General features: G+C 43.1%; 1 protein-coding gene across 6 annotated transcripts in view; it reads left to right on the plus strand.

Annotated features, from left to right (window-relative positions):
- Positions 1-22,870, plus strand: part of OTULIN (OTU deubiquitinase with linear linkage specificity) — a 70,479-nt gene that overhangs the window by 42,301 nt on the left and 5,308 nt on the right. For all 6 annotated transcript variants that reach the window (XM_072152762.1, XM_072152763.1, XM_072152761.1 and 3 more), the window contains 2 exons: positions 11,558-11,652; positions 14,497-14,640. In XM_072152762.1, the coding sequence (XP_072008863.1) occupies positions 11,558-11,652; positions 14,497-14,640 (239 nt within the window). The remainder of the gene's footprint in view (positions 1-11,557; positions 11,653-14,496; positions 14,641-22,870) is intronic.

The following is a 22,870-nucleotide window of genomic DNA, read 5'->3' on the forward strand; positions in this document are numbered from 1 at the left end:
ATCAAGTTGACGATATGCCTCTGCCTCGTACATCTCTCGTGGCCATATCACAACATTACCCCCTTTGTCTGATTGCTTTATGACAATGGTTTTATCATTTTTCAGCCCGTTAATGCACTGACGTTGTATGTTTGATAGGTTGTCATAGCTTACCTGTTGACTCAGCTTGGAAAATTCCTGGGTTACAGCTTTCACAAACTGGTCTACAGCTGGGCAGGAGGATAAATTGGGGAACTTCTTTGATTTTTTCCCCTTCACCACTACGGCACCAACCAGAGAGAGGGATCCGCCCCCAGGGACAGGAAACCTGAGCATAAAAACATGCTCCTCCTATTCTGCCTCAGTGGTTTCCTGTCCCTGGAAGGGACCTGAGCGTGGGCTGAGGGAACCTCTGGTTGGTTCCGTCGGGTGCCCGCAGTTCTAACTTACCGGGGGGCGCGTCGCGTCTCTCTGGAGAAGGCTGGCTCCACGTGGTCCTTCTCCTCCTGTGTTGCGCCTCGCTGTGAGGTCTGATGCGCGCGACCGGAAGTGCTTGCTCTTCACTTCCGGGTCGCATCGGCGCTGCCTGGAACGGAGTGGGCAGCGTGAAGACAGGGGGGAAAAGAGAAGAAAAAAACACCGGTGAAATATCCACCGGGGTATTTGTGGGGCTGGCCGGGCTCGTTCTGTGCATATGTGTATATGCAATAGAAGAACGAGCCGGCAAAGCTGGAACCGGAAGGGGGCGTGGCCTGGCTGGATTGTCTTCACATTTAAGCGCCATGCAGGAGTAAGCATTTGGTGCTTTGCAGCTCAGGCCAGGAGAATGGCGGATAAGCGTGAGCTCCCTGAACCCCTGAAGAACCCAACTCCGGTAATGAAGGTGTGGTGAGTTACCCGATGGGGCATTTTTACTTACACACACTAATGTTCTGATTCTTAATGGTTTTAGGGAGAAGAAACTCCCAAGAAAGCCACTAGGAAAACACACCACAGGGAATGTAGGATGTGCGGTAGGAAGTTGCCATCTGGTTATGAAAAAACTACGTGTGCTTCCTGTATTGGAAAGATTATCTCAGAGGAATCCTCCTCATGGCTGGAGACCCTTCGTTCGGTAATTAGAGAAGAGGTCCAATTGACAGTAAAAGAAACGATTAATCCGGCACCTATGATTCCGGATAAAAATCTTCCGGGTCCTTCCACTGTAACAGCCCCGGAAGACCCTTCAAACTCTGAAGAAGAGGGTATTATTCAGGATGAAACAACCTCTTCACTCTCTGAGGAGGAACTGACGGGGCGTCCTTTATTCCTAATGGAGGACACTGATCAATTGTTAAAAATGATTAGAGCCACTATGGACATTGAGGAAAAGAGAGAGCCAAAGTCAGTCCAGGACATTATGTTTGAAAGTTTAGCGGAAAAGAAAAAACGCACTTTTCCCATTCATAACACTATTTCCACATTAATTTCAAAGGAGTGGGAAAACCCTGACAAGAAATCTTTTATTTCCAGAGCAATTAAAAGGAAATACCCCTTTGATTTGGATAATACTTCATCCTGGGGCCCTCCACCTAAAGTGGATGCTTCGATCATAAAAATGGGCCGTGGGGCTTTCCTACCCTTTGAAGATATTAGTTCCCTAAAGGATCCTTTAGATAGGAAAGCGGATGGATACCTTAAAAAAACTTGGGAATCTTCGACAAATGCGTTCAAACCAGCGGTGGCAGCCGCGTGCACGGCCCGAGCAGTATTGATGTGGTTAGGCCAATTGGGGAATGATATACAAAATAAAGCCCCTAGAGAAAGTCTGCAGTCCTCTATTGCAAATATACAGAAAGGAGCGGCTCTTTTAGCAGACGCCTCGATTGATAGTCTGAGACTATCAGCAAGATCTGCGGCACTATCGAACTCTGCAAGAAGAGCCCTCTGGCTAAAAGACTGGTCGGGTGATTTGGCCTCTAGGAGCAGACTGTGTAATATACCCTGTAATGGAGATTTTCTATTCGGTCCCGTCCTGGATGATCTGCTAGAAAAAGCGGGGGATAAGAGGAAAGGATTCCCTTCCCCTTATGTTCCTTATAAATCAAGATCCTTTCGGTCCTTTCGTAGGGCAAGGTTTGAAAGGAGAGAGAAAGACTCCAGACCAAATTCCTTCAGACCACAGAGGAATAGAGGGTTCTTATTTAACCAGTCTAGGAATCAGTCCAAACCGGCCCGTTCCCATCCACAATGACATAAGGCCCCAGGTAGGAGGAAGACTTTCCTTTTTCCTCCCGGCCTGGAAAACAATATCAGACAGCAACTGGATCCTAAGTACCATCTCACAAGGGATAACCTGGGACTTTACAACTCTCCCTCCTCAGAGATTCAGAATTACAAAAGTCCCGTCCGGAAAAGGTGGACTAGCAATGATGTCAGAAATTGCTACTCTTCTTTCCAAAAAGGTACTGTGTCAGGTACCGTCGGGGGAAAAGGGTCAAGGTTTTTATTCAACTCTTTTCTGGGTGAAAAAACCCAACGGGTCATTAAGAGCTATAATAAACTTAAAGGGTTTAAATTCACATCTTCAGATCCCAAGTTTCAAAATGGAAACTTTAAAGTCTGCGGTAAATCTGCTATTCCCAGGATGTTTCATGGCGTCAATAGACCTGGCAGACGCTTATTACCATATTCCAATTCATCCGGAATACCAGAAGTACCTAAGACTTGCGGTTCAAGTAGGTCAAAGGATCTTGCATTTCCAATTCAGAGCACTTCCCTTTGGCATAGCCATCGCACCCAGGGTTTTTACAAAGGTTATTTCAGAAATGGCAACCTTTATAAGAAAAGAGCCAGGTCTGTTCATCCCGTACTTGGACGATTTCCTACTAGTTGGTGCCTCAGAACATGCAGTAAGGAACCAGGTAGACAGGGTATGCAAAATCCTAGATTTCTTGGGTTGGGTCAGAAACCTAGAAAAGTCTTGTATAACCCCGTCAACACAAAAAAGTTTCCTGGGGGTGCTGCTGGATTCCCAGTGTCAAAAAACTTTCCTTCCTCTAGAAAAGCAAGAGAAAATTACAAAAGGAGTAACCGACCTAATCTCCACTCCCGAAATCTCCATCAGAGGGGCCATGTCTCTTCTGGGTTGTTTAGTGGCAAGCATTCAGGCGGTCCCCTGGGCTCAGTATCATACAAGAGAACTCCAAAATTTTCTCCTCATCACATGGGACAAGCGTCCAACATCCCTAGACAAGAAAATAAGAATTCCCGACATAGTACTAAAATCTCTAGACTGGTGGTTAGTTCCCCAAAACTTAACACAAGGTCTCCCATGGGTGTTAGACTGGGAAGGAATAATTACTACAGATGCCAGCCCCTGGGGATGGGGGGCTCAAGTAGTAGATCAGTCTTTTCAAGGCAACTGGGAACCACAAGAAGACGACCTATCTTCCAATGCAAAAGAGTTATTGGCAGTACTAAAAGGGCTAAAAGCAGCACTTCCACTCTTACGGGAACAGAGGGTGTTAGTAAGGTCAGACAACACCACTACTGTGGCCTACATAAACAAACAGGGAGGCACAAGAGGGTTACACCTAATGCAAATTACTTCCCAGATCTTTCAGTTGGCAGAAGTTCACTTCAAATCCCTAAATGCAGTACATATAAGGGGTACAGAAAATGTCCAGGCAGACTTTCTGAGCCGAAATTTCATCTCCCAGGGAGATTGGGCTCTGAACGAAAAAATTTTCCACATGATAACAAAATTGTGGGGGTGTCCAGAAGTAGACCTCTTCGCCAACAAAGGGAATCGAAAAGTAAAAAACTTCTTTTCCCTGAATTGCAGAGACCATCCCCTGGCCATAGATGCATTCTCCCAAAATTGGGGACACTACCATCTACTCTATGCCTTCCCTCCCATGGTGTTAATACCAAGAACGGTGGGGAAGATAAAACGGGACAAAGCAAGAGTGATTCTCATTGCCCCGTTTTGGCCACGCCGTGCTTGGTTTTCAAGTCTCAGGGATATGTCAATCGCAGACCCGTGGATACTGCCCGACAGGAAAGACTTGTTATTCCAGGGTCCTATCTGTCATCCTCAAGTGAAAGGGCTTCATTTAACGGCATGGCTCTTGAAAGGTTAATCTTACAAAAGAGGGGACTTTCTTCTCGGGTAATATCCACTCTGCAGAATAGCAGGAAGCCTATCACCTACAAAATTTATTTTAGAACATGGAAGGCTTTCTTTTCATTTGTAGGAAATCATGACATACACATAGATCACCCAGACTTTAACCTTATTCTAGGCTTCTTACAGTTGGGGCTTGAAAAAGGGTTAAAACCAGCAACTTTGAAGGTTCAGGTGTCAGCCCTAGCAGCTCTTTATGACCAGGATATAGCTAGTCATCCCTGGATATCTAGATTTATTAAGGCCTCAGTGAAACTTCGCCCTTCTATTAGATCTAGACTCCCCCCTTGGGACCTGTCTTTGGTCCTGAAATCATTATCTGGTCCCCCATTTGAGCCTTTAGAAAGTATCCCAATTAAGCTTCTTACATTAAAATCAGTATTTTTAACAGCCATCACCTCGGCAAAGAGGGTAGGTGAAGTAGCAGCATTGTCATGTAGACCCCCCTACTTTTCTGTCCTACATGATAGGATTATTCTAAGACCCGACCCTGAGTTTCTTCCAAAAGTGGTCTCTAATTTTCATAGGTCCCAAGAGGTAATACTTCCATCATTTTGCACAAATCCTAGGTCAGAAGGTGAAAAATCTTTTCATAACCTTGATGTTAGACGCAGTATTCTCCAATACTTAGAGGTTTCAAAATCCTGGAGAAAATCAGATAGTTTATTTGTTCTCTTTTCAGGAAGAAACAAAGGCTCCAAGGCTTCATCTGCAACCATCGCCAGATGGATTAGAATCACTATACAATTGGCTTACGAACTGGCTGAGAAATCTGCCCCAGAGAATATTCACGCCCATTCTGTCCGGGCACTAGCCACCTCTTGGGCAGAATTCAGACATGCCTCCTTGGACCAAATTTGTCAGGCTGCATGTTGGACTACCCCCCACACCTTCTTCAAACATTATCGGGTGAATGTGGCGGGGTCATCTGAACTTTCTTTTGGGAGGAAGGTTCTCTCCTCTGTTATCCCTCCCTAATACTTTTTTCTCTGAAAATCTCTCTGGTTGGTGCCGTCGTGGTGAAGGGGAAAACAGTAGTTACTTACCGGTAATGATGTTTCCTCGAACCACGACGGCACCTAGTATATTCCCACCCAGGGTGTTCTTCCTAAAATCTATGTTTCTATAGGATAATTCACGGGTGTTGCATACAAAAAAAAAAAAAAAAAAAAAAACACATATATATATTATATATATATATATATAAATTACGCATACATGGAAAACGATATATAGATTATATGTTTCTGATGTACTAATGATATGGCTCTTCCAAGTCTCTGTAAACACTGAGGCAGAATAGGAGGAGCATGTTTTTATGCTCAGGTTTCCTGTCCCTGGGGGCGGATCCCTCTCTCTGGTTGGTGCCGTCGTGGTTCGAGGAAACATCATTACCGGTAAGTAACTACTGTTTTCCTTACACACACAGGGATTTGTGTGTCCGTGTTATGTTCTTCCTGTAATTCTTCCAATATCCTTACTGCCTCAATTTCATTTTCCGTCTCAAATATCTCTGCTGGATCGCTTGTGTGGAACCATTTTTTAAAAATTAGGGATCTTCCAAACATGTGAAGGGACTTCTGACATCCTGCATCCAGTGCGTGGCTTGGGCTCAAAGTCACACGAGAATTATGCAGGCCTGGATGATCCGAATCTGGGACAAAAATCCGCTACATCTAGATCGCAAGGTAAAGATCCCCTATCTAGTAAAACACTCGCTAAATCCCCAAAATTTAAGGAAGGGGGTCTGGTGGAATCCCTCCCCGGTTCTCACAATACAGACAGACGCAAGCCTGAAAGGTTGGGGGGCAGTTCTTCCAGACCTACATCTTCAAGGACAGTGGGACGATCTATCCCGCTCCATGTCCTCAAACTACAGAGAGCTGAAAGCGGTTTTAGAAAGGCTCAAAGCTGCCCACAAATCCATAGAAGATCAACATATCAAAATCTTCTCCGACAATACGACTACGGTCGCTTACCTTCGCAAGCAAGGGGGAACAAAATTGAAGAGCCTGACTAATCTATGTTGTCAAATTTTCAGAAGGGCAGAATCCTACCTCCTCTCCCTCTCAGCGATTCACTTAAAGGGGATAGAGAATACAAAAGCAGATTTCTTGAGCAGAGTCATACTGGACCCAAACGAATGGTCTCTAAATCCAGAAACCTTTTTGGAAATTTGCCACCTTTGGGGAACTCCAACTCTGGATCTGTTTGCCACTTTTCAAAACAGAAAGACGACCCTCTTTTTCTCTCTTGACCCCAGGGACTCTCCATCAGGCCTAGATGCTCTCAGCCAGTCATGGGGAACAGGTCTAGTCTATGCCTTCCCCCCCCTATATCTTTGATTCCAAAAGTGCTACAGAAACTAAGATCCGAAAAGATTTTACTGATACTCATTGCTCCGTTCTGGCCGAAAAGGAGCTGGTTCCTGGCTGTTCAAAGACTGTCCATAGACAATCCCTATCATCTTCCCTACCGTCAGGACCTTCTCACACAGGGACTACTACATCATCAAAACATAAAACAGTTAAAACTGACAGCTTGGATCCTGAGAGGTCGTTCTTAACAGCCCGAGGGCTCTCTAGTGAGTTAATCAGCACCATGAAAGCAAGCAGAAAACCGGTAACAAATGCCATCTATCAAAAGATCTGGAAAAAATTCTCCTCCTGGTGCGGAGACCATCCTCACTCTCAGGGAACCCCAAACCTAGCTCAAGTGTTAGACTTCTTACAGTCAGGGTTTTCCTTGGGTCTTAGACCGAGCACACTCAAGGTCCAGATTTCTGCACTTAGTGTTTTTCTTGATTTTCCCCTGGCCAACCACCAGTGGGTCAAAAGATTTATCAAGGGGTGTTCCTGTATTAGACCTTACATTAAAAACCAAACTCCCCCTGGGATCTTTCCTTAGTGTTAGACCATTTTACAGGGCCCTCCTTTAAACCCCTAGAGGCAAAAAATATAAAAAAACCTTACAATAAAAACAGCCTTTCTTATAGCCCTCACTACAGCTCGTAGATTAGGGGAAATTCAGGCCCTTTCATGTAAAGATCCCTTCATAAGAGTCTTAGAAGATAGAATAGTTCTTAAACTAGACCCCTTATTTCTTCAAAAAGTGGTCTCAGACTTCCATCGCAAACAAATTATTCTTCCCTCTTTCTATCCTGACCCTAAAACAGACGGTGAAAATAAATGGCAGACCTTAGATGTTAGAAGGACTGTGCTTCTATATCTAGAAGCTACGCAATGTTGGAGGAAAGATTCTAACCTATTAATACATTTTGTGGGAAAAAACAAAGGCTGTAAAGCCTCTAAAGCAACTCTAGCCAGATGGATAAAATCTACCATCATACTTTGTTATAAGTCAGCAAACACTTCCCTACCAGAAAGCATTAAAGCTCATTCCACCAGAGCCATGGCAACTTCATGGGCAGAAAAAAGAGGTGCATCCTTAGACCAGATCTGCCGTGCAGCTACGTGGTCAAGCTCCTCAACATTCGCAAAGCACTACCGCTTGGACATTGCCTCTCAGAGTGATCTGTTGTTTGGCAGAAAGATTCTCCAGGCAGTGGTCCCTCCCAAATAATGGGTAATCTGGTAAGTCTCCAGGTGGGGGCAGTCATGGGAACGTGGTGGAAAAGATGGAATTAGTCTTACCGGTAATTCGGTTTCCACTAGTAACCATGACGGCCCCCCATTATTTCCCTTCCTTCCTTCTTGGTAACGGGTCCAAAGGTGTATGCACTTACATCCTTCCAGGTGGTAGTTTGGTAGACACTGGTGTGGTGTGCTAGGGAGGAGCCTTTTAAACTTTTGTGACTTCCTGTCCCTACAGGATATAACCTCCAGGTGGGGGCCGTCATGGTTACTAGTGGAAACCGAATTACCGGTGAGACTAATTCCATCTTTTCACATCCCTGAAGGGGATTCACATAGGAGTAGAAAATATTACGGCAGATTATTCCATAAGATTACAAAGCTTTGGAGCATGTTAAGCATAGATCTGTTCGCAAAAAGGGAGAATCGCAAAGTGGAAAAGTTTTTTCCTTAAACAGAACAGACCTCCCATCAGCAGTGGACGCCTTCTCTCAGGAGTGGAACGGTCTTCTGTTGTATGCCTTTCCTCCAAGGGCGATCAGGAAAATAACGTAGGACAAAGCAAGGGTAATATTGATTGCCCCCTTCTGGCCTCGCCAGGCATGGTTTTGAAGCCTAAGGGAACTATCAATAACAGATCCTTGGATACTCCCGGAGTCGAGAAACTTGCTGTCACAGGGTCCGGTCCTTCATCCAGAAATAAAAACCCTGCATCTGACGGCATGGCTGTTCAAAGGATGATTCTCCAGAAACAAGGAAAGAGTAAGGGGATTAAGGCATCTTCTACAGCCATTGCTAAATGGATTAAAGTCACTATTCAAATGGCCTATGAAATTTCAGAAATTCCTGTCACGGATGGCATCTGTGCGCATTCTACTAGAGCCTTAGCTACGTCATGGGCTGAGTTTAGGGATGCTACACTGGAACACATTTGCCAGGCTGCCACCTGGTCTACCCCTCACACTTTCCTAAATCACTATAGGGTGGATGTGATGGGGGTCCTCTTTCCTATCTTTTGGAAGAAAGGTCTTATCCTCGGTTGTCCTCCCCTAAGTCTCGTTTTTGGGTTTTTTTTTCTGTAATTCTCTGGTGCCGTCGTGCTGAAGGGGAAAACCATAAATTACTCTTACCGGTAATGTTGTTTTCTCGAGTCACGATGGCACCTGGTATTCCCACCCCGGGTGTGTGGTGTTGGCTTCACTGGTGTTGCAAAAAAAGCATTAAGAAGACATTAAGAAGATATGTATTTATGCCGAATAAATATGTATGTATGTTCTGTCTACTAACTAAACGGCTCTTCCAAGAAATCTCTGTAACCAAACTGAGGAGGAGTAGGAGGAGCCTCTTTTTATGCTCAGGTTTCCTGTCCTTTGAGGGCAGATCCCAATCTCTCTGGTTCCGCCGTGACTCGAGTAAACAACCTTACCGGTAAAAGTAATTTTTTGTTTTTCTATAGAGGTGTCTCCTTCGATTTGTAATCCTCTCTATGGTGTTAATCAGGGGACTGTTGCATAGAAAACTCTTATAGATTTAGCTTTGTTACTGATCTGTTCTCGGAAAGAAGATACACATTTATTATTGTGGCGCTGTGCACATACATTTCTAGCGCTGAGAATATTTTCTGTCCCTGGGACCAAAATCTGTACAGAGGCAGCAAACATCCCAATGAAAGTGCAATAGCATGGTTTTGTGTCCCTGCTAGACCCAATTTCTTTTGGTCTACTTTCCGCTAGTTTACTGCGCCGAAAAAATGGCTGCGACACATATTAATTGTGTCTGAGTTTCCACTCCACCAAAGCCACGCCCCTTTTCGGAGAAGAGTTGGAGCAGGCATAAAAAGGCATTTTTTGCCAGCTAATAAATAGGTCGGAGAGCGCCACAAAACTGGTGGAAACGCCATAGTAAATGTCCCCCATTTTTTTACTTAAAAGGGTTTTCCACGAAAGAAAATTCTCACATTTCAATCTTCTAGTGATGTTAACACAATAAAGATCATTTTAACCCCTTACTTTACAATGTTAATCAGTGTTATTGCTGTTTTGGCTCCTATCGCTCCTTCAGCTGCTCAGTGCAATATATTTCAGGGTGTGGGCAGGGTCTCTCTAAGCAGACACCTTCTAATCCATCTAGTTTAGATGGATTAGCCCCTTTACAGAGGCTGACAGACTTTTACACTGTTAAACTGTAAGCTCTGCTACATGCCTGCCTCCCCTTTTCCCTGGATCACTTATCTCCTTGTAGCTTGCAGCCTCTCTCTCTCCTCACAATCTCTTGGCAGGAACTGATGCATGGGGCATGGCTACAGGCAGACAGCAGAGAGAGACCGAAATCTCATCTGCACAATCTCACACAGAAATCCAAGATGGCGCCCGATCCCAAGTCAGGAATTACAGGGTCGTGTCTAGGGGAAACTGAAATTGTGTACACCAGGACTGATAGAGACAGGTTGAAATGATATCTCTGAAATGCTGTGTTTTTTGTTAATAACAGTTAATTAGAATTTTTTTGTGTTATTTTGTTATCCTGAGTACAAATAAGAAACTTGTCTTTGTGGGGATAGCCCTTTAAAGAAAATCTAACATCAAAGTCCATCATGATAAACCAGGGAAGCTTACTCGTATATCCAGGAAGTGTGACACTGGTAATCTTCTTATATTTGTTATCCATGATCTCCTACCTTCTAAAATACAAAATTTATGCTAATGACCCTTCAGTGCTCTGCGAGTTGTTTTCAGAGCCCCTCAGTGAGGTCTTTTTCACTGCTTTTTACAATGAGCAGAACATATCTCACCCTCCCCCTGCTCTCTCCCTCATCCCTTTACCAGTGTAAGCCAGCAGCAGCAGGAAATGCAGGGAGAGGGGAGACCTGATTGGCACATTGTAACAGCCATGTAACGTGCTAAAGTTAGTGGTGTATTTGTGGTTTTTATGGTGTGGTAGGTGTGACTGCTCTGGCAAGCCCTGTGTAGCGCTGCGGAATATGTTGGCGCTTTATAAAAGAAGGAATTAACAGTGTTGAATTTCCATTACAAGTTATTTCAAATGTGATTGATATTTTGGAATATGTAAACCAATTAGGGTACATTCACACAGCGGTATGCCCGCCGTGCAAGCATACCGCCGTGTGCTGGAGAGGAGGAGGAGGCGGCGGCCCCTCCTCCCTGCATAGAGAATAGCAGCGCACAGCCGCACACGCGCCGAAAGATAGAGCATGCTCTATCTTTTTGCGGTGTGCGGGCCGGATCGGCGCCGCTATTGCCGTCTATGGGGACGTACCCGCAGACGGCCATTTGAATGTGCCCTCAGAATGATATTTTGAAGTTTGATAACCAATGAGATATTTTTTAGGACTTGCACCTTGTTGCACCCAACAGCAAATATATAAATAAAGGCGCATGGACCCACCTCAAACTGAGACCTATACCTGCCTGTGGCCTGGTTAATTATTTCTCTTGATGTCTTTCACCTGTGATCACATGTCTTTATCCTGTGTGACTAACATTAGTTTTGCCACTACAGTCCTAAATCTTTTTTTCATCCCCCTGACCTCTCCCCGCTTCATAGCCTCCTATCTTACGGAAGTGAATAGAAGCAGGAGAATTGTTTAAAAGCAGGTTATATTCTCTTTTACTATACACATGGTTGTGTGACAACATGAATGGGTATGGAAAAATTTACCCATTCCCTTTACTGGTACAGCAGTACACAGTACACTGGTACAGCAGTACACAGTCAGAACGATACTGATCTCAAACTGAAGCTTATATCATTTCACATTTCCCTTAGTAAAACTTCTAGAATGTGTTTTGTTTCATAGATTGTAAACCAGGAGTGGGACCTGAAGTTGACATTATGAAATATTGCCGAACGGAATGGAGAGGGAATACCACAGTAACAAAGACAATGATAAAGGTATGATGTGCTAATTTATGTAGCATTGCAGCAAAGGTGTCTCAGAATAGGTGCATGTACACACCAGGGAATGGCATCATGCTTCTCATCGATTAACTATTAAAAAATTTTGTTGTAGGGAGGGAATAATAAAACATATCAAGGCCACTGTTGTCTTTTTAAGGTAAAACATTGCACTATATTCTATGGCCTGATAACATTACAGCAATACCATATTAATAATTTTTTTTTAAAAAAAATGTTTTTTACGATTTTACACAACAAAAAATTATTTCGATGATCAAAAGCACAAGACATTGTATAGTATATTTTATCATAGCAAGTGCTTCCTTGTCCATTTACTTTGGCTCTTTTCTTTTCACTTTTCTACCTCATTTGGTTTTTTCTGTGAAATACATCTTTAGACCCTATTCAGATGGCAGTATTCTGGTCTTTATTATCAATTGGTATCAATACACCAAAAGCAGAAGTGGAATCTTATCCAAGAAGACTTGCAGATTTAAAATTCTCATGAACCAAATAAAATCGCAACTGCATTTGCAGTATATAAGGATAAGTAATACAATCTCCTGTCCTCCCCTATGGTGTCTCCAGGCCATGCTACAAGTTCATCAATCCATAAATATCTTGCAGACTCTATCATGCCTACCATTCCAGCAGACACCATTGGATAGACTTTCCCTGTGGAACTTTTGGTCAACAAATGCTCTACATGGCCTAGCCCCGCTGGCTGTGTGACTTGCTCCCTGGCTCACAGTCCTTATCTATATCCAGTCCGGTCACATTCACTCTCAATTACGAGGATCAGTAGCATGCAGTCATATTCCTTTTGTATCCCGTATGATCTGATGGTGAGCACTCAGGAACTCAAGTTTCTAGCTTATGCAGACAACCTTCTTGTAAGGATCAGTGGGTTGTGAACCCTGGCTTTGGGCCATAGCCTTAATGGGCTATTCCAAGGGAGACAAATCTACTAAGGCTAACAAAATAACACATGATTTAATTCACTATTACTGACAAAAATACAGCATTTCACAGATATAATTCCAACTTGTCTCCATCATTCCTGGTGTACACAATTTTGGGTTGCACCGAGATCCGACTGTGAATCTTCTGATATTGGGGTCAGGAAAACATATTGATCTTCTGTCTGACCCTGCACTGAGCTGCTCTCTGCACTCCAGCCCCCACCTTTGCATTCCAAGAGGAGCTCACACTCTATGTTTATCAAGGAGTAGGGGAAGGAGGCACAGTTTTTTGTGGCTGAAATGTAGCAGAGCTGAGAATGTAATTGTGTGTAATATGGATTTTATCATCTCATCTCTAACCTATCTCCTCTCTCCCTTTCTATGTGTCAGAGGCTAAATGAAAGTTTATACAAACCTATACCCTGATAAACTAACCACATTGTCAGCTCACAGTATCTCATGGCACTAGAGGAGGAATCATGAAGTGTCTGCTTAGAGAGTCTCTGCCCACACTCTGGGATTTCACATTGACCAGCCTAGGGAGTGATGTGAGCTAAAACAGCTATAACACTGAGTAAAATTGTAAAGCTTTCAGGTTAAAAATGATCTTTTTTGTGTAAAGATTATTAGGGGATTGACATTTGACACCTTTGTTTCATGGGCAAACCCTGTTTAGGGCATTATCATGGCGAACAGCAACAGGATGGCAGTCACAGCAAGTAACATGAGAGCACTCACCAACAAATTCATCATTCTTGGCCGGATTTGTGAATTGAGACTTTTTAAATAGTGGCAAATCTTCATGGCTGCTGCTCAATTTAAATCTGTGACTTTTCGCTTGAGAATTAACTTGCTAACAAACTGGGCTATTAGGGAATATAGACGGCAATAGCCGCACAGAGCGGTAAGGTGCCACACCCACGCTCTGTAAACAGAAAAAAGATGGGGCGTGCCCCATCTCTTCCCATGTGTAGAGCCTGTATCCTGCACATTTCTATAGAGAGGGGAGAGTTCACCCCCTCCTCTCCATGGCTATGGCCCAGCGGGCAAACATTTTTGTAAATTCAGCCGTACTCTGCACCATGTTGTCTTCCTTTTGGTTGGTTTATAGGGACCTGCTTAAGGAGCGATCTGGAATCCAAATAACCTTAGACCCAGTGGTCCTCATCCTTCATCTCCTAACTATAGGGGACCATGGGCTAGGTTGCTTCTCCACATTCTTACTACCGTTAAAAACCTATGCATGCATTAGGGATGTATGTTCTATGGAATACCTTACTGCTCTTAAACATACGATGGATGAATCTAGGGATACCTGGTCCCCTTGGGACTCCTTTGAGCTATTCATTTTTTACTTAAGGTGTTCCAAATTGCATATCTTTTTATCATATACTATTCACTCATTTTATGTGGACACACTGGCTTTTAATGGTTTACTCTGTCTACTATAGTACACTGCCATGGTCAATGTTATATTGTACCAATTATTTTTTTATGTTATTTCTTTGTTTTGTTTATTTAGAATTAGAATTTTTTTATATATAAAGAGTTGAAGAAAAGAAGGTAAAAAGCCAAAGTGTCAATAATGAGTCAATAATGTATAGGCACCCCAAATGGACACCACAAGAAGTACCTGTCCAACTTTTCTCACAAAGAAAAAAACTCTCAACCAGGTTATGAAAACAATCTAATGCTTTGTGTTGAAGGCCAAAAACTGTCAGTGTCACATGTTGTGTTCTAATGAAACTTGGTTTGTACCTTTTTTATTTTATGATATCCAGTAATTATGATATTCTTAGCCTTTGTCTTTTAATTGGACCATGTGATTGTTCTGATTGTACCTTTCATTTTTCATATTTGTTACTTGCTCTTATAGGGTTATAAAGAAGTGTATCGTGATTTTGAATCCATAAGACGTATAAGGGGAGATAACTATTGTGCCTTAAGAGCCATGTTATTCAAGTGCCTTAGTCAGGCGACAAAGCTTCCACAATGGATTGCTGAGGATGATCTTATTCAAGTAAGTATTGAAATTTCCTGACTAATATCACTCAATGAATGAATGGATAATGCTTTGTCCAGTAAGCAACATACAATGACTGTCTGTACATCTTTAGCAACATGTGTAGGATAGCTCAACTTGACCTGTTAATAAAATAAAAAGACAGCAAGCATCACCTGTATAGCTCATTCCAAAGTTACCAACAACATTTCAACTGTAGCCCAGAAGGAGGAAGGACCTCAGTGTACACCAATGTGTTGCTGTTTTTTGGGGGAAAATAACCTACTGAGACGCACAACGTTGTCAGGCTGTTGTTTTTCAGTAATCAAGGTCAGAATAAGAGTGTAAAGTGTCACAAAGAAATAAGAGAATGTAAAGAGGGCAACACATTGATCATGTTAGCTGGTTTTTCACTAAAATAGAGTGAAGTTGGACAAACTTTAGTATTATTTATTATTGTGCCCTTTGAATGTCGAATGCTTCTGAAAAACCAGAATGTACTACAGCAGCAACGCATTCTTTGTCCATTCAGCCCAGCAATTCCAAGCATTTAGCCCACATTATATTTTTGTGTTCATGGCTTTTAGTTTTGTTTGTGAGATGTGATTTCTATCTTCATATAATGTAAATTTTGCTTACAGAAATGTGTTTACAGAAACCTGCTTCTGTGTTTACAGAAAATGTGCTTACAGAAATATGTTTTGACATATTATTACAAAATGCAATTCCCTAGTCATATAAAATGGCAAACACACATCCTAAACTCTGAGCACTGTGTATTTGGGTAAGTAATTGGCTTATTGATAGAAAACAGAGGGTCGTCATTAATGGCACATTCTCAGATTGGGTTGAGGTTACTAGTGGAGTGCCACAGGGGTCAGTATTGGGGCCACTTCTTTTTAATATTTTTATTAATGACCTTGTAGTGGGTTTACACAGTCAAGTTTCAATATTTGCAGATGATACTAAGCTGTGTAAAGTAATAAATACTGAGGTCCATAGTTTAGCATTACAGAGGGATTTGTGGAAGCTTGAGGGATGGGCAGAGAAATGGTTGATGAGGTTTAATGTAGATAAATGTAAAGTTATGCACTTGGGCCATGGAAACAAAAAGTATAATTATGTTCTAAACGGTCAATTACTTGGTAAAACTGGAGCTGAAAAGGACTTGGGGTATTGGTGGATGGTAAACTTAATTTTAGTGACCAGAGCCAGGCTGCTGCTGCTAAAGCACATAAAGTTATGGGATGTATCAAGAGAGGAATAGATTCTCATGATAATGACATAGTTTTGCCCTTATACAAATCGCTGGTCAGACCGCACATGGAATATTGTGTACAGTTTTGGGCACCAGTGTATAAAAAGGATATAGTAGAGCTGGAACGGGTGCAGAGGAGAGCAATTATTAGGGGAATGGGGGATTAGAATACACTGACAGATTACAAAATTTGGGATTATTCAGTTTAGAAAAAAGACGACTGAGGGGAGACTTCATTACAATGTACAAATACCTGAACGGACAGTACAAGGATCTCTCCAAAGGTCTTTTTATACCTAGGCCTGTGACCAGGACAAGGGGGCATCCTCTACGCCTAGAGGAGAGGCGATTTTACCATCAACATAGACAAAGGTTCTTTACTGTACGAGCAGTGAGACTATGGAACTCTCTGCCGCAGGAGGTTGTTATGGCGGACTCTATGTACATGTTCAAGAGAGGCCTGGATGCCTTTCTGGAGAGCAAAAATATCACGGATTATGGGGATAAAACATTTATTTAATTCTTAAAGGTTGGACTTGATGGACTTGCGTCTTTTTCCAGCCTTCTATACTATGATACTATGACACTGTGTGAATGCACTACAAAAATTCCACAGATGTAGTATAATATATTTTGAACTCTATGGTCAGTCTTATCTTTATAAGCATGAAAAATTCAGTGGCTGAATCGAAAAATCAGCTGGTTTTATGTGGTTGTTTTCTTAGCATCCCATATCTTTTGGTGACCAGCAGTGAAGGTAATCGCACTGCAGCCACACCCTTTGGCATGACTGATGTTCCTGTAATTTAGGTGGAGCACATAAACTACTACATTTTACAGTCATTGCATAGGAGTCATTTTAAATACAGTGCGTACGGAAAGTATTCAGACCCCTTTAATTTTTCACTCTTTGTTTTATTGCAGCCAATTGGTAAATCTAAAATAGTCCCTTTTTCCTCACTAATGTGCACTCTGCACCTCATCTTGACAGAGAAAAAACAGAAATGTAGATATTTTTGCTAATTTATTAAAAAAAACTGAAATATCACATGGTCATAAGTATTCAAGCCCTTTGTATATTTAACTGTGTCCAGCTGTGTTTGATTAAACTGATTAGTCTTAATTAGGAAAGGTACACACCTATCTATATAAGGGCTTACAGTGCGTGTCAGAGCACATGAAAATCACGAGGTCTAAGGAACGACTCCCAAACTATGAAAAATAAGATTCTCTGGTCAGATCAGACGAATATTGAACATTTTTGTGTTAATTCTATGCTGTATGTGTGGAGAAAATCATTTACTGCTCTTCACCTGCCTAATACAATCCCACCAGTGCAACATTGTGGTGGCAGCTGCAGGGGCAGGATGACTTCTTGCAATTGAAGGAGAGATGAATGCGGGCAAGTACAGAGAAATCCTGGATGAAAACCTCTTCTAGAATGCTCTGGACCTCAAGACTGTGGGCACACAACTAAAACAACAAAGCAGTGGCTCCAGAACAACTCTGTGACCATATCTGACTGGTCCAGCCAAAGTCCTGACCTAAACTCAATTGTGCATCTCTGGAGAGCCTTGTAAATAGCTCAAAAGGTGCTTCTACTCAATACTGAGCTTTGACCACAGTTGGCAAAAATATCTACACTCACCGGCCACTTTATTAGGTACACCATGCTAGTAACGGGTTGGACCCCCTTTTGCCTTCAGAACTGCCTCAATTCTTCGTGGCATAGATTCAACAAGGTGCTGGAAGCATTCCTCAGAGATTTTGGTCCATATAGACATGATGGCATCACACAGTTGCCGCAGATTTGTCGGCTGCACATGCATGATGCGAATCTCCCGTTGCACCACATCCCAAAGATGCTCTATTGGATTGAGGTCTGGTGACTGTGGAGGCTATTTGAGTACAGTGAACTCATTGTCATGTTCAAGAAACCAGTCTGAGATAATTCCAGCTTTATGACATGGCGCATTATCCTGCTGAAAGTAGCCATCAGATGTTGGGTACATTGTGGTCATAAAGGGATGGACATGGTCAGCAACAATACTCAGGCTGTGGCGTTGCAACGATGCTCAATTGGTACCAAGGGGCCCAAAGAGTGCCAAGAAAATATTCCCCACACCATGACACCACCACCACCAGCCTGAACCGTTGATACAAGCAGGATGGATCCATGCTTTCATGTTGTTGATGCCAAATTCTGACCCTACCATCCGAATGTCGCAGCAGAAATCGAGACTCATCAGACCAGGCAACGTTTTTCCAATCTTCTACTGTCCAATTTTGATGAGCTTGTGCAAATTGTAGCCTCAGTTTCCTGTTCTTATCTGAAAGGAGAGGCACCCGGTGTGGTCTTCTGCTGCTGTAGCCCATCTGCCTCAAAGTTCGATGTACTGTGTGCGTTCAGAGATGCTCTTCTGCCTTCCTTGGTTGTAACGGGTGGAGATTTGAGTCACTGTTGCCTTTCTATCAGCTCGAACCAGTCTGCCCATTCTCCTCTGACCTCTGGCATCAACAAGGCATTTCCACCCACAGAACTGCCGCTAACTGGATGTTTTTTCTTTTTCGGACCATTCTTTGTAAACCCTAGAGATGGTTGCGCGTGAAAATCCCAGTAGATCAGCTGTTTCTGAAATACTCAGACCAGCCCTTCTGGCACCAACAACCATGCCACGTTCAAAGGCACTCAAATCTCCTTTCTTCTCCATACTGATGCTCGGTTTGAACTGCAGGAGATTGTCTTGACCATGTCTACATGCCTAAATGCACTGAGTTGCCGCCATGTGATTGGCTGATTAGAAATTAAGTGTTAACGAGCAGTTGGACAGGTGTACATTTCTGGGTTTTTAATCTGTCAAGATGTGAAGATTCTGTCAAGATTTTTTTCTGTGCAGAGTGCAGTACTTTAATGGGCGAAAAAAAAATCATACCGATTGGCTGCAATGATCACAAAGAGTGAAAAATTGAAATGGGTCTGAATATTTTCCTTACCCACTGTAAATAAATAAGTACATTCACTAATATAAAATAAAATTCCAAAAAGAGAAAAAAACAGAATAAAAATGCCCAAACTAAACATTGCCATATGCTTAATGTTTGACACCACAGCACCTGTGACCATATATATTCTATACAGCACTGATCATAACATAATAGAGCAGTGGTGGCGAACCTATGGCACGGGTGCCAGAGGTGGCACTCAGAGCCCTTTTTGTGGGCACTCAGGCCATTGGCCCCAAGACAGAGCTCACCAAACAGGACCAAATTCACAAAATCTTCCTGCAGCCCAGGCAATTTTAAGAGATGCTTCAATCAGCGCTATTTTAAAATGACATTTCATTGGCTGTTTGGAACTGTGGGAAAAGTGAGAAAGTGTTGATAGACCTGCATTATCTTTGGAGGTCATCCTACTGGACCCTTCATTCTTACTGTACAGAGAGACACTGGCGAGAAGCTACAATGGTAGTCTGAATGTGCCCTCCTTCTTTCAACTGTATTTGTGGCCTCAATGGGATGATACGATTAATAGATGTTGAAGACCAGGTAGCAATAAGTTACTGCTTAAAATGCCATGTTAGCACTTCACGGTAAATACGTGGATTTTGGTTGTAGTTTGAGCACTCTGTCTCTAAAAGGTTCGCCATCACTCCAATAGAGAAACAAAAGCATCATGTGCCATTCCCACCACCAGAAGGCAGTATATCACTGGTGACTGGTTCCAATAGAATGGCATCTGTGTTCCTTGTGTAATTTCCCCAGAATAGCCAGAATTACCTTGCTCCCTGCTAACAAGTCCCGGGTGATGTCTCTTTTCACATCGTAAGGCTTCCTTGCTCATATAAATAAGTCTCTGCTCGGCCCCTGGTGGTAATTATTCAATTATTTCCCCTCCCACATCCTCCCAAAAGAGGCATCAGCCAGGACTTGGCCAGGACTTGTTCGCAGGGAGCCAGGTAATCATATTCAGGGGATATTACACGGGGGGCACAGATGCCATTCTGTTATGTAGTGTACTCTGCAGTGCCTATTGGGACCTGTCACCAGTGAAATTCTGCCTTCTGGTGACAGGTTCCCTTTACTAGCCTCTACGCTGACTCGCATTGCGCCATAGTTACTAAGAGGTTTTTGCCTCATAATAATAAGCTCCATGCAACATACTGTAGCTGTTATTCAAATCTGTAAGGACTTGTGCCTCAAAATAAGGGTTCATGATCCAATGACAATAGAAAATGGCTGCCAGGGCCGAATACAAGAATAGCACGTGTTCTATCTTCTGCCGTCTGGCCAGTCTGCTCATGCACACAGCCATGGCAATGAGCCCATAAAAATCAATGGGGATTTCAGATTTGTGTGTGAGGCCTAAGATTAGTTTACATGTGTGGCATGCAGCTCCACCATGAATTAAAAAGTCCTGCATTCAAGATGCACAATGATGGAAATCCATAAGGAAGCCAAGGAAACATCATAGTCAATTAGATGGTTTGGACCTTTTCAATTTTTGAAAATGTTCTGCTCCCATTATAGAGCAGCTGAATAACAATTACTGATGTGCACATAAGCTAAGATTATACTGAAGCCTCATGAAAAGCGGCTACAGTGGGAATAAATGGTTTTACATTGAAAGGACACCAGGTGGCAGTATGAACACTGCTTGTACTGGATGGATGATGCTGCTGCCTCCAATGAAACATGCAGTTTTCTGCCTCTTACAAAGACAAACCAGAAATGAATTGTAAGGTTATTCTGCTTAACCAATTGAGATGGCTAGTTTGATATCTCAGTACAGGCAGTCCCCGGGTTCCGTACAAGATGGGTTCTTAAGGTTTGTTCTTAAGTTGAATTTGTACGCAGAGGTCGCACTGCATTTTTTCCCAAAGAGTAATAATACTCCTCTTACCATTTTTAAAGGACAATTGTCATCAGGTCTCTGTCACTAGTCCTGTCACCTCTACCTGTTGGAGCAGCTCACAAGGATCCCATCACAGCCTTTATCTTGTTATTTCATACATTAATCAATGCAAAATCATCATTTCTTTATTATGTAAATGAGGCTGGTCACATGGTCAGAGGCAGTGATGTCACCCCTGTTACCCCTCCCCTCTCCTCCCCCTGCTCATGTCTGTGTGTAATGGTATAGTAAGGCATTGCTAGTGGCTGTGCTGCATCTGCTGACATGCTGAATCCTCCTAATACACATGTAAGAGACACAGACATCAGCTACACAAGTACCTGACATGTTCTGCTATAACATGGCTGCACCCTGGAGCTGTTGTATTTCTCCTATACACACACAGGCTGCAGGGGCATGGCCGCCAGCACCAGGAAGCACACCATTATACAGCCTCACACCATTCGGGTTCATTCACATGGCCGTCTGCGGGGACGTACATGCGGTTGCATGTAAGTCCCCATAGACGGCAATAGGGGCGCGGCACAGATATGGTGCCACACATGTGTGGCACCAATCCGGGCCGCACACCGCAAAAAGATAGAGCATGCTCTATCTTTCGGCGGCCGTGCGCCGCTATTCTCCATGGAGGGAGGAGGGGTCACCTCTTCCTCCACTACAGCACACGGCGATATGCCCGCACGGTGGGGCATACCGCGTGTGAATGGACCCTTATACAGCCTCACACCATTATACAGGCTGTAAGTCAAGCACTGGGGGTGTGGCTGTCCCTCCCAATAAGCTGGACAGCTTGAATATGATAATGACTCATTGGACATCTCACAGGTCATTTGCATACAGCTTTAGGACCTCATTGCTTAGGTTTACAGGCATATAGAGGGGCAATGAAGGGATAGAGGCAATGCTTTCTAATGGCAGTTTATGAAAATATATTTAGTTTAGGGGGTTATTTTGCCTGACGGGTTCTCTTTAAGGAGTATTTTTCGCTGATGAGGAGTATTAGATTTCCACTAATAGAAATATAGTGTGAGGTGGGGGCATTATACAGTGCAGGGGGATGGGCATTATACAGGGTAGGCGGTTATGCAGTGTAAAGGAGGGTGGGATTATAAAGTGCTTTTGTGTAATGTTAATATACTTCAATTCCTGCAAGACAATCATTATTGCACATAAATATTGCAGTAATGATTGTATAACTTTTATTGTACGTGCAGGCAGTGAGAGATTCAGAAACTTAAGTAACGCATTATACTGCATAGGGACACTAGGCAGGAACTACACTTTTTGGGACATTAGTCATATACAAATGTATCCTTAAAATATAAGCTAATATGTAATTAGTTGTTAGTTAAAATTTTGTTTCCCTTAGCAGAAAAATGCTGGTGACATAGACTGTAATGGAGAATTAAAATGCTACTGGCCCTTTAATCAGTCCGTTAATTTCCTCCGCGTGGAGAAGACACAGGACAGAAGATGGCTGCTGGTCACATGCCCACATCACATGTCCTGCACCTGCCTGGGCAGGTCATGTGACCACCACTATGTTTGGCTGTAGTCGGTTGGTTGCAGTGCATCCAGTTTTGGTGATGGCAGTTACACATCATTACTATGGTAACAGAGCAAGAAAGTCTGTTATATCATCACTGAGAGCAGAGCATAAGAGGCAGGAGGAGTTACTGAGAATTAAAGGAAACCTACCATTTCAAATGGTCGGTGTAAGCTGTAAACACCGAGCACCAGCTCGGGGTGAGCTGGTGCTGGTGCTTAGTTTCGTTAGTGTTATAAACCGCGGTATCGCGGTTTTAACACTTTTTAAACTTTATAGCAGAAACTGCTTCGGCGCTGCGTGCGCACGACCGTGCGCGCGCCTACATAGGAAATGCTGCAGGCGTTGCGCGCGCACGGTCGTGCGCAGCGCCGAAGCAGTTTGTGCTATAAAGTTTAAAGAGTGTTAAAACCGCGGTTTATAACACTAACGAAACTAAGCACCGGCACCAGCTCACCCTGAGCTGGTGCTCGGTCTTTACAGCTTACACCGACCATTTGAAATGGTAGGTTTCCTTTAAAGCATCATGGGG

The sequence above is a fragment of the Engystomops pustulosus genome, chromosome 5, assembly GCF_040894005.1.
Source record: "Engystomops pustulosus chromosome 5, aEngPut4.maternal, whole genome shotgun sequence".
In the NCBI taxonomy this organism is placed as follows: domain Eukaryota; kingdom Metazoa; phylum Chordata; class Amphibia; order Anura; family Leptodactylidae; genus Engystomops; species Engystomops pustulosus.